Source organism: Meles meles, chromosome 3 (assembly GCF_922984935.1).
Source record: "Meles meles chromosome 3, mMelMel3.1 paternal haplotype, whole genome shotgun sequence".
Classification (NCBI taxonomy): domain Eukaryota; kingdom Metazoa; phylum Chordata; class Mammalia; order Carnivora; family Mustelidae; genus Meles; species Meles meles.
In genome coordinates this window covers 143,562,616-143,575,825 of record NC_060068.1, presented here as the reverse complement: position 1 = coordinate 143,575,825, position 13,210 = coordinate 143,562,616, and the positions used below count along the sequence as shown (strand labels likewise).

The following is a 13,210-nucleotide window of genomic DNA, read 5'->3' as shown; positions in this document are numbered from 1 at the left end:
ACTCTCTGATAGCATGTCCTGAACCTCACTGCACACTGGTAATTTTTTGTACTTTAATTTAATTACTTTTTAATTACTTTAATCAATTTAAATGATTTGATTAACTTAATTAATTTAAAGTAATTAATTTAATTTGATTTGGTTAAATCATTGCTTTAATTTAATAATAATTTGAGTATCTTATGTTGATATAACTTTTTATCTCATTCACATTAAGTTTCTTCCATCTTAAAAAAAGGAAAAAGATTAACTCAGGCGAATTCATGTTTCTGCTAGTATAGACAATATTTTTTAGTGTTGTGTTGGTTCATTTAAATGTTTTCCTAATTTGCCCATCATAAGGCTGAATGAACCTATCTTGTTGCTGGATATGATACTCTCAAGCTGCAAAGCTGAATGCTACTCTATTCTTTTTTTTTCCCCTAAGATTTTATTTATTTATTTGAGAGAGAGAGAGAGAGTGTGTGTGTGCACCAGAGGGGGGAGGGTTGGAGGGATAAGCAGACTCCGGGATTGTGACCTGAACCGAAGTTAGATGCTTAACTGACTGAGCCACCGAGGCTCCCTACTCTATTCTTTTATACGTGCACTGAAATGTTCATCTTTGCCTTTGTCTTCTAAAGAGTAAGCACCTTCAGAAACTAATGGAAGACTTCTTTTGTTTTTGCCTCTGCAGGATGGGATAGTATGTGAGGACCTGCTTTTAAGAAGCTGTAAGGCATGAGAAGACCAAAAATGTAAGGCAAAGAAATAAATATTATAGCCTCAAGTTTTGACAGAAAATGTTCATCTGTAGCAGCAAAGTCAGTTGAAAAGCCTCCCTTTAATATGCATACAAGAGTCCCGGTTCATTGGATGAATCTTTTAAATAATTTAATGATTTAACAAAGTCATGAATGGACTCGAAGCAGCTGTCTTATTTTTTATTGAACAATCATAAACTTTGCCTTTTAAAACATATCCTAACAGCTTATTCAGCTTACATTCAAAGACCCTCCCACACACACATTCACAACTCTGCTGGCAAACTCTGAGAATAAAATATAGGTAAATAGTGAAATAATTCTTAAATAATCTTCACTCCAAATAAAATACTTCTGCAAATATTTCCTAACAAAATCTAGTACAACAGTCCTATTTGTGCTAAGGTCCTCCCAAGTGTACTCATAATTCCACTCATCAACCAACTTTAAAGGAAAGAAAAATAAGAAAATGAACACTATTTTAAAGTTGACATTTCCTACCGAAAACTGATTGTTTTCCAAACCTCCTAAAAAAGTATTTTCTACTTTAAATCTGAAACTCATCTAAGTCACTGCACTTTTAAATAAATTTCTTCTGTTGCTCATTTTCTGAGATTTTATAAATCCATAATGACTATTTTTTTCTAGGGTTCTCTTACGCTTATTACTATTAATATTGCTATAATTATTAATAATAAATTTACCATACCTCGGGTGTTTGGACACCTCTACCCATTTTAACAAATAGTATTTCGTTCATTTCTCAAGGTGATAATTATGGGTATGGAGGGTGACTCACACTAACATAATTGTTTACAAAATTATATAAATATTTACCTTCACACCTCCTCCAAGTGGGCAAAATAATTCCTACCTCTCTCAGTCTGGGGTGACATTCTTTAAAACCATTTATGAGAGTGTACATTTGCCCTCTGCCTCAGAATCATCCTTCAGATAAGGTAACCTGGGCATGACAAGTAGCAGCCCTTTGAAACCTGCCTGAACTCAAGGCTGCTCCTCAACCTCCCACAAGATTCAAACATCCCACTTCCTTCAGGGATTGTTTTGTGTTGACTTTTCCCAAGCAAATAAAAAGCACAACTAAATTCTATTGATGCTACCACAAGGAAGACCTAATTATCATACTTTTCCACCCTGCCCTCCCTTCTCTCACTCCTAACTCTCCCTCCATCCTGTATCCCAACATCAGTGTACATCCGAGTCACAGACGTGTGGACTCACTCTGGTCTTCAGCTTTGGCTAGCTCTCTCTTTGGCTGACCTGCATCCACATTAAGATTATCTAAATTGCATTTTCAGTTCTTTGGTATTACTATAAACACATATTTAACAAATCTATATGCATTCAAATATTTAACAAATATCTAAAAGTGTTCAGTCATATGCGTTTTATGGGTTGTTAGTAGCCTACATTTTTTTTTCCTGGACCCACACACTTGGCCTCCCAATATCACACGTCCATATGCTATAATCTAGACAGTTCCTAAAATGTTGGCTGTGTGTTGAATGATCATTAAAATAAGAGTCTTCTCTCAGAAATCCCACCCAGGATCAGCGAGGATTTAACCATTTCATTACAGGAGAGCGGGCATTCTCTTTTATGAGTTCTTCTTTCACAGCATTGCCGTCTCCAGATGCCATGTCATGCTCTGAAATTAGAAGGAATACAAATCATGTCCAGATGTTTATAACTCTAAGATGAAGAACAGTTTTATCTCACTTTTGTATTACAAGGGACGTACAATAAAATCCTTAATAGATTCACAGAGTCTGTGCTCACTGTATCCACCCACTCTCTGTCAATTGGCACGTCCCATTCACATCAGCACCCTCTGAATGATTTCTCTTCATGTATCTATCATCACTGGACATTATCTTATACATGCATTTGTCATTTTTTTTCATGTATTATCTCACTCCACCGCTAGAATATCAGCTCCAGGATGGCAGGGACTTTGCTTTATTCACGGCTACTGTGCCTGGAATATAGTAGGTGCTTAATAAATACTTATGGAATGAGCAAATGTAACAATAAATCTCTAAGTAAGATTTTCATACTATCTGGTATGTAAGAGGGCTTAGTTTATTGTGTGGCCCCAGAAGGCAGATGAAGATCAAAGGACAGAATTTTTCTAAAGATAGCTTTTGTTCTGCATAAAAGTTTATAATATTTAGAATTTTCCAAAGTGAAATTTGTCTGCTTCTGAGAGTAGCAAGGTGTGTTTGCTTCAACAGTGCACGTCTTACTATGGAATGCTGTAGGCTCAGTGCAGCCCGGCAGAGGAATGTGTGCAAAGTAATCAAATATTCCAGACCTTACACTCCCCAACTCCCCTTTAAAAAATTGCCGTGCAAATTCCCAGACTTAGAATATTGGAAATCTCACAACAACAAGAACAACAACAACAAATGGAAATAGGAAGGCAGGGAGCCCAATTGTCAAGAATATAGTGGCCAATAGGAAGAAAGCTAGAGAAGATAAGCTCATGGAATTAGGGTATGGAAGGGACCTCAAGAAGTCCCTGTGCAGACGAACATTGGAATCACTTACAAAGGCTTTGTAAACAGATCTGTGCAGAGGTGATAGGAAGTCTGGTGCAAGACTGAGCCCCCAAGCCTCCTCCTACAAACAGTGGCACGTGCACCCTGGCAAGCCCAACAGAGGTGACGCACCACTGAGCAGAGGAGCTCCAGTGCAGCCTTTCTGTGAGGACTTGAGGACATTCAGCTCTCCAGCCTGAACCTAAGGTTTACCAAGATCACACGAGTAATCATCTTTTGCCACCCCTTTAGGTAATGAAAGCAAATACCTTAAGTCAGAAAATGTTTTTCCTATGAATTTCTATTAAGAATCTTGATAGGTAATTTGGGCATAGAAATATTTTTTTGTGTAACCCATAATGTAATGTGTGGGTGGAATATCTGTGTCTGAAGCATCTATATAGTAGTCAAGAGATCTGTCAAATGTGCATGCAAAATGACACAGGGTGACAGGCTCAAGGGAAATAAACTGCACCAAAGTCCAGTGGAGAAGAAGATGTGTGGCTGGGTGTGCTATGGGAGGGACGGGTGTTCCGTTCCTGAAGATAATTCCAAAGCTGCTCTCATGGGCCTCCCAAACATTCATCCTAAACACCAGATTCACAAGGGATTCAATTCTCTCTCGGTGGGAAAAGTTTAGGTGCCACCATAAATGAATGAAGAGGAATACAAAAGTGGTTCTTCAAAGTGCTCTGTAGCCTGCAGTTGTTTTTTTTATATTTTATTTGATAGAGAGAGATCACAAGTAGGCAGAGAGGCAGGCAGAGAGAGGGGGGAAGCAGGCCCCCTACTGAGCAGAGAGCCCAATGTGGGACTTGATCCCAGAACCCTGAGATCATGACCTGAGCCGAAGGCAGTGGCTTAACCCACTGAGCCACCCAGGCTCCCCTGTAGCCTGCAGTTTTAAAAAAGCAAGATGAGACAAAAGAAGATGCAAGTGTTTGACACACTAGCTGTACTAAGACAATAGGTTTCAAACCTGTACTAAATTAATCAAATCATTCAAAAAATGTGTAGGTCTTGGAAAGTAGATTGATGGTTACCAGGGGCTGGGGAGTGGGTTATGAGGAATGGGAGCAACTGCTTAATGGATAGTGGTGTTTTATTTCGAGGTGGTGAGAATGTTCTAGAACTGGACCAAAGGGGCAGCTATGCAGCATTGTTAATGTACTAACTGCCACTGAATTGTTCACTTGAAAATGGTTAATTTTCTGTTATGTAAATATTACCTCAATATGAAATTTTGTTTTAGGACTTAAAACTCGAACTTTTTCCATTTTGCTTTTCAAGGACTATAGGACAGTGATAAGTACTTAAAATATTAATGATAATCTCAATTTCCAGATCAAATATTCACAAAGATACCTTCCTAATAGCTTTTAAAGGCAGGGTGGGGTGGTCCTTTTAAATTGATGTTTAAGGGCATAGCCACACTTCAACATAAAAATTCACTTAAAAATACAGCATTTCCTCTTTTAAAGTACTTAATTATATCCATGTGTAAGGAGGAGGTAAAGCTGGGAATCAGTACATTTGCCAACTATTTTGAATCTTAGTTAACTTGAAGCGCAAAGCACCAGAAACAAAAGCTAAATACAACGGACTTGGATTGTCAGCTATTTGTATGGAAGGAGGGAGGGAACCGTATAGTTTGTTGATACTGCAGTTTCTATGGCTACATGTTGTTTTAAATGAACTACTTTCAATTTAATGAAGCTTTACAATACTGGCCATTTATTGCATTAGATAACCAAAGATGTCCATAGCACCCTCTTGTATGTTGTATTTCTCACATTTTAACAACCTGGATCCGAAATACACATGCATAACAAGCATCATGTGACTATTACTACAGTTTCGTTCAAAGGCTTAGAGATAATTCTCAAATTTCAATCACAGTTACTGTCTCTTATCCTCTCCAACATCCATAAAAACGCAAGCTTGGAAATATCCCATTTAAATACTCCCATTTTGTTAAAAAAAAAAAAAGAAGAAGAAGAAATGCTCTATAATTTCTATCTTGGCTCTTAAACCTTATCCGATAAATTCCAGAGTGTATTTTTTTTCTACATGAACTTGAGAGAGAAGTAGCTTTGTCTAGGATGTATATAAAACAGATCAGGGAAGAATTTGAAGAACTTTATATATCTGGGTTATTTTCTTATTACAGGTGTTTTGATAATCAATCATATTTATTCTTCATAAAACAGGGTAAACTTTATGGAAAAATGTATAATCCCCCAAATTATTAATGAAATCTTAAAAAAAAACAAAACAAAACCAGCAAGAACAACCAAACTCAACCACTACCCTTTCCCCTGGGGAAAATTTAAAAAAAAAATCATTCAAACCCATGCTTTAAGCTTGTCATCTATATTTCTTGAGTTATTCAAACTGAAAATGAGGTTTTTCCAGTGTTTATACTGAAATTAATTCTTACCTGTGTGAGAAACAAATCTCCTGTTGGAAGACTTGGCTACCGAATATTGGAAGAAGGGAAATTTCAGACACTTGCCGGTCACTCTGTCACATATGCCTGACTGACAGTTGCAGGTCTCCCGGCATTCCATCCCGAAGGTGCCATAGGGGCAGTCTGAGGACAAAGGGAAAGTTGAGAGAGGGAGTCACTCTTGGGGTACAAGCCTGCTGTCTCAAGCCCCTGAGCGCACGGCCTCCAGATTCTGAACAAACCTCACAACGAATTTTGACCGTCAGGCAAAATCCAATTCTTGAAAAAAACCCAAGCTTTGGGAGTTGGTACTTAAAGTCACAAATCACATACTAAGACCAGATCACGGACACCTCAGCGGCCGTGTCCTGCCGTGAAGTTTATTTGAAGGCAGCTACGCATAACCAACATCCTTGAACCAGACCATTTTGTTCACTTTCTCCTTAGATACCAATAGACAGGTGCGTTCTCATAATTTCCTTAGATGACTCCCGTGACAGCTGAGTGAAGTGGGCAACGGAACAGACATATGCATCGACTTCCCAAAGAGTTTAAAGGATGTGGTGCTGCCTTTGAATTCACTGTTTTCACAAACAATGTAATATTTTGGATGGATAGGAAAGGGCTCCATCCACAGTAGCCAGGGGCCGAGAAGGGTGTCATGCCAGCTCTCCATGAAGTGATCCCTCCTCAGTCCACTCCTTCTTTGTTGAAATGGCACCACAATTTAACATCCCCGGATGTTAAGAGGATTTACTAGGATACCCTTCTGCAGATCTAAGATGCAACATACTAAGAAAAAACAAGAAAGCTGAGAATTTATTTACCTCTATATCTCCCCAAATCTGGAAGCATTTAAAACTTCAGTATGTTCATACTCAGACTTAACATGTAATACTGAGAAGACGACAAACCCATTTATTACAAATGCAGGGCCTTTATGACATAAGCAATATCTCTATAGATGACCCAGTCTTTTTTTTTTTTTTTTTTCGATGACCCAGTCTTTAACAACCAAGCAGAATAGATGCAAAATATTTATTCTCTGGGCATGAGAACATTCTCGTAAGTAGTGAAGCAGCTGAGCCCTTCCCAATCGAATATCCCACAGAATGACCAAGGTAGATGTTAATGAAATTTATTTTTAGAAGAGATTTAGAAGTCTTCTCACTGTAACTCTTCAGATTACAGAGGAGTCTGTTTTTTGTTGTTTTTTTTTTTTTCAAAAAGATTTTATGTATCTGATAGATAGACAGCACAAGCAGGAGGGAGAGGGATAAGCAGATTCCCCGCCCAGCAGGAATCCTGATGTGGGGCTCGATCCCAAGACCCTGAGCCAAAGGCAGAAGCCCAACCAACTGAGCCATCCATGCGTCCCAAAGAGTCTAGTTTTAAACATTAGCTTCTCTCTTGGGAAGAATTGTCCTTAAAAAGGATCCTTAAAAGCCTCTTGCAGAAAAGCACACGGGATTGGGATTTGACTGTGTCTCTAGTGATAGCGAACACTAACACATAAGCCAAAGTCTCAGTCGCGCTTCTACTGAAACCCCCAGTGTATTGAATAGCACTGGCTGGATAGCAGGTGTTCAGTAGCAATGTGTCTGGCTGGCTGGCTGTTAACCCAGCAGCATAATGCCAAACATCTGAATATTCAGAAAGCATCTGGAGGTACAGCTAGAATATACAGTTTTCCTATGAATGTTCTGTGAAACAGCTGAAGGAGGGAGTCTGCCCACAGCAAAACTCAACATCCCCGCGTAGAGTTAAGGAGGTTCATGCAGGCTCACTATGTCCAGCAGAGAGAAAAAAATGTTCGAAACTAGACTCGCTTGCAGTCTGAAGCATGCCAGAAAGAACATTTTAAAATACATTTTAAAAATCTATCCCATTAACAGCCACCTCATTCATTCAGTAGAATGTGCGATTGCTAAAGATCCCAGATGCCTTGCAATGTTTCTTTCCCCAGAGGTGACATTGCATTTACAATCACATTTACAGAGGCGATTTTTATGCCAAGAGAGAAAGCAATCCACCGCGTGTTCTTGCTATATCATAGTATGATTGTGTTCACCGTGTCCTCCCTAATTTCCTTCTGTGAAATCCTGTGATTTACAGAAAATACAGATCCTGGTCCGCCTAAACGTTTGTGAATGTTCACCAAAAAATGCTTCATCAATATTCTTTCATTGATTATAAACAAAAATAATCAGGACAAAAAAATAAGATTCTTCTAATAGTCCAAGCATTTATTTTCTAAATTCAGTATACATTGTAGATTAAAAGGTAAATTAATTTATAACATATTTGTCTAAAAGGTAGGTGAATTATTGAGACTGTCTCGATGGTGAATGCTTATGATTCATGAAGGAAAACAACTGTATTAAATACACAAAACATAAGAATGAAATAAGAAAGAAAATATAAGAAATAAATTTCCCAATCCTTTTAATCATTTTAAAGGCTTCTTTTTATTACAGAACTGATGAATGGGGCTATAACATATGTGTGTCATCTTGATAATGGCTTTTAATGATGAGATCATGAGGTATCCGTTTATAGACTATCTTAAAACCACCACTCTTTTGATTCTAAACATTTTAAACTACAGTCACTAAGTCTGAAATAAATTGTGTAACTGTGTAACTACATTGTTTAGTTATGATTTCAACCTAATGACATTCTTCTTTAAGTCTGTAAACTCTCATTCTTTATAGACTTCCATTTTTATTTTTCTTTACTGTTATTTTTACTTGTCTTAAGCCATCTGCTGTTTTTCTAGATGACCAAACACCTTTATAAAGTGGAATGGGGTTTGTTTTATACTTCAGGGTACCCTAAAAGAGGGTCCTCTTTTAAGGAATATGAGTCATTCTGTTAGATGACTTAAGCCCACCCTATTTCATGAAATGCATTAGCGTTCATCAGAAATATTTGATCTTGAGAGATGCCCTCCAACCCGTGGACCCTTTCAAGATCAAAGAATCCCTAAGCCCGGGGCTAGACACCCCTGAAAGGTTATCTAGGGCAGACCTCTGTAATCACTGTGTTGCAGAAAAGAGAGAACCTAAACCATCCAAACAGATTACCCATCAAGTTGCTAAAGTTTTCCAGAAAGGGAGGTCCCACAATTTTTCACTGCAACTTTTTTCTTACATCTCCTCCACGTAGGGAGTGAAATGCCCTGTTGCTTTCTGTGCCTTGCTGCACCCTGGCTTCGGCCCCGCTGTTTTGCTAAGTTCCTCTTCTCTCCCTTTCCCCATCACAATACTTGTGAAGGGCCTCCTCCCTAAGCCACCTGCATTTTCCCTCTAGTCCTTGGTAGCAAAGCGTCCGCACTTCCCAGGCAGGCTGAAAGCCCTCAGTGTGCCCCTCCCTCCCCTGGGGGGCGGGGAGAAGCAAGAGGTCACCCTTTACCTTTGCAGATACCGAACTCTTCACCAAAGTCATCCTCCTCACTGTAAAACTGACACCTGAGCCCCGGGCCGCACTTGACGCCGTCCATAGCCGACACGGTGCGGTAGCAGGTCTCGCCCAGCCCCGCGGCGCACACCCGGCAGCAGCCGCAGTCGTCCAGCACGGTCCTCTTGCAGCGCAGGCTGCTTTTGCACGCGGCGCTGTCGCAGCGCTCAGGGCAGTCCACCGCATACTTGGTGCTCCAGGCCGCCGCCAGGTGCGCTGGGACCAGGAGCGTGGCCAGCAGCAGGAGGCTCTTCATGTTCCCCGAGGGCTCTGGCTCGGCTGCCCGCGGGCGGGGTGGTCTTTGCTGGCGGGAAGCAGCTGTCCAAAGTGGTAGCTGCGCCTCTGCCTACACGTTTATGAGTTTTATACACTGGGTTGCCCGCATGCTTCCCCGTCATCAATTTCCTCAACCCAGCAGCAGCGCTGTCCTCTTGCCAGGCTCTCTTGTTTTAGTTTATGAAATCCAGGATGAAGGCTGGATTAACACGCCGCTGCCATCCAGGAATTGAAAAGCCCAAGCTGATGTCATCTGTTATGTTTAGATGGTTGTTTTGCATGAGCACTGAAAAACTCGCTCACATCCGTCTCAAGGGCTCAAGGACGTCTGTGAAGGGGGAATAAAGAAGGTTGCATACCCTCCTTCAGGACAGGAATTGTTCTGACACCGGCATATCACTTGGGCTGTGGCTTTGTCTCAGAGCCTCTGTCCCAGGGAGGAAAATGATATCGACGTGAATCATCAGGACGAAAGAAGCTCCTTTAAACAAAATAAATAAACATTTGGTATTTCCCCTCAATAAATAGCTGTGAGATCATTTGGAAGAAGAAAGGGTTATATTGTGTCTTTTCAATACTTAGAAGAAAGAAAATATTTTGAAAGGGATTTTTTAAGGACCCCTCTCTTCCTTCCTCCCACCCTTCCACTTAAATGTTATCTCTAAAACAATTCATAGACCATGCATCTGAGTTTATCATGGTTGGAGCTGTATTTCTAGGAAGACATGGAACTGAGAAATTTCTTTAATATCAATACGAAACCCACGGAAGAGGTGAGATGTTGCTGGCACTGTTTCTGGGTAACTCAGTTCTGGAAAAACTTATCAGTTGGACTTCTTCTGACCCAAAACTCCCTGGGGAGAGGGCTCATCCATCACCAAGTCTGTCTGTCCAATGACTGAGCCCCTTCGGAGCTCTTCCCCTCACTCCTGGCATCTACCAGAGCCCTCAGTAAAAACCGCCAAGCAAGGCAGCCAGCCCAAGGAAATAAGTGAGCCAGCAGGGAAATCAGAACATGGCCCAGAGAGGCAAGTCACAGGGAAGGGAAAACATTAACCATCGGGAAACAGGGTCTTCAAGCTATGGAGGGTCGCAGGGCCTATGTCGGACTGGGGAAGACGTAGCAGTCCTCTTACAGTATCAGCTGGACCAGTGCCTCATGGAACAAGAATCATGGGGCAGAAAGCGCAAGGTGAAAAAGAGGAGAGAGCAGAGCTCTTACACCAGCTGTGTGTTACGTCCCCAGTCCCACCCCTCACTTGTCAAATCAAATATAAACCCACTGTCATCTAGCAACTACTCAACCCATGAATGATGGATGACTCTTGCTCTGTCACAAATAAGGTTTGGACAAGCCACAGGACTTCTCTCAGCCTTGGTGTCCTCTTCTGAGAATTGCCAGTGTTAGGCTAGTTGACCTCTGAAATTCTTACCCCTGCTCCAAGATGAGGCTCAGGCCATTGGGTGGGACTTGATGATGCGCCTTCAAAAACACAATTTTAGGAAAATGGAAGGAATGGAATCTGGAATCCAGGAAACTGAGGGGGTGGGAAGTCAAGGTAAGAGACTTGCTTCCAACTTCCCGAATTTTTCCATGCAATCCAATTGGAAATATTCTGTCTGCCACTCTGCAGAAGCAAACATGTGTTTAGTAAGTGCTCACTCTGCTTTGTTGTTTTCAGTAGTGGGTATGACCGTTGAGGGCACACTGTGTACCATCACCATTCAGAAGCATTTCCCATGTATTGATTCACTCGTTTCTCACCACAATCTCATGAAGAAGGTACTATTTTCATGCCTATTTTATGAATGAGGAAACTGAGTCAGAATGAGTTTAAATAATTATCTCAGGTCCCCATAATGTCCAGGATGGAACTTGAGCCAAGGCAGTCTGCTGTCAAAGCCACGCGCTCCATTGCCTGTTACCACACAGCAGTGCTTCCACGGCTAATGGTTCTGATGACCTTATTTACAAGTCAGGCTGACCTTGGAAAAGGTTACTGGATACCACACCATGCAGAGCACTTTACATGGATTGCCATATTTAATTTTCCAAACAACCTCAAAAGGTAGGTACTGTTCTTATCGCCACTTTAGAAGTGAGAAATCTGAGGCCTTGAGGGGTTAAGTAACTTGTCCAAGGACACAAAGTTAGCAGATGGGGAAGCCTGGACTCAAGTCCTAAAACAGATTATTCCTGGAGGCTGCGATAAGGATGGCAAAATCAAACATACACAGATACCAGTCTGGTGGCCCAAGTGGGTAAAGTAATAAGGTAAACCAGATGGAGATGGGACTGGGCAGGACTTGCTCACCTTAGAGCACATGCCTCCACTAAGGGGAGTGGCCTTCCCTAGGAGAGTCTGGCTGCTGTCATGCAGGAATATAAGCCTACTGGGCCCAATCTTCTATTTTTTTTTTTTTTTTAAAGAGAAGGTGGAATCCAGACTGACTTTCAAATGTAATACCCGAATTTTTAAATGTTGGCTTGTGCTTCATTCAAATTATAAAACATTATATGCACCCTTATTTCTCACGGGCAGGATCCAGTCCATACATCACTTTGGTCTTGCTATAAATTTTGGATTCTGACAGTGCTGGATTCGAAGCACTATTCTGTCACTTCCTACCTAAGCGGCTGGGAAACTTAGTTTAACACCTCTAAACCTCCATTTTGTCATTGTGTAGAGTGGGACTAGCACCCTCTTCATAGGCCCGTTATAATGAAGGGATGGAAAGTGTCTCTCATTGTATGCATTCACGAAATGATGGCTGTTCTTCATTTTTAAAAGATCATCCTCATAAAGTTGGCAGTGAGTAAGGAGAAATAATAAAAGCATAAGGACCTTCTGATCTTCTATAGGAATTTAAGGAAGAAACAATAAAAGCCTTGCAGATCAACATCATGAGTGGTGGGGGAGGAAGGAGAAGAGGAACTCATGGACAACAAATGCATCTTCTGCATTTCCAAAAATGGATAATGCTTTCGGTAAAGGATAAGTAAAGAGAGGGAAGATGTAAGTTGAAGGTACCAAATCCCAAAAACGGTAAGCCAAAACATGTGCCCAGAAGAGTGGAGGAAATATGCTCAACAGAATTCTTCAGTGGTGGAAGTATCTCAACATGTAGTTCCTAACGACTCATTCTTGGGGAACGTTCCATTCCTTCCAAGACCCAACAAAAACTGTTTGTCCCAGAACGATCCCTATGGGATTTGTATCTAGCTGTATTTCTGTCTTTCCCAACCAGGAACCCAGCTCAACCACTCTTAATGAGGGAAGTTAGCAGTGGCCACACAGGGTTAGGAAATTGGAGCATGAGTAAACAAAAACTCTGCAACTAGAATCTGCAACAAAACAAATTAAGGTGAAAGCAAAGCTGTTGGTGATGAGGGCATGAGGCCCACCTTGGCTGGCTGGCTTTTGTCCTGCAGCTGGCAAATCTCTAACCTTGTTCTGCCTGTGTATGAGGTGTCAAACCAAGGAGTGAGAAAGGCTAAAGAGAATCACATTAGCTTTCTACAACTCTGAAAACAGAAGTTCAAGTTATAATAGGTCAAACCATATCGTCTTGGGATCCAAAGTGTGTGGCTTTCTGCAATGGGAGCCAGAGAAACAATGAAACTGAATAACCATTCAACCCAGTATACCTTTTTCATTTAAACTACCATTGTGACTTTTTTCCCTTAAATTTGGTATTATGCCAAGAAGGAAAATAAGACT

At 40.9% G+C, this 13,210-nt stretch overlaps 1 protein-coding gene across 1 annotated transcript; it reads right to left on the bottom strand.

Moving 5' to 3' along the window:
- Nucleotides 1-914: 914 nt before the first annotated feature.
- On the bottom strand, nucleotides 915-10,020 carry ESM1 (endothelial cell specific molecule 1). Its single transcript, XM_045998902.1, has 3 exons — nucleotides 9,168-10,020; nucleotides 5,745-5,897; nucleotides 915-2,412 (listed from the first exon to the last, which is right to left on the bottom strand). The coding sequence occupies exons 1-3, from the start codon at nucleotides 9,466-9,468 to the stop codon at nucleotides 2,315-2,317; spliced, it is 552 nt and encodes a 183-aa protein (XP_045854858.1). The 5' UTR covers nucleotides 9,469-10,020; the 3' UTR covers nucleotides 915-2,314.
- Between the last annotated feature and the right edge of the window lie 3,190 nt (nucleotides 10,021-13,210).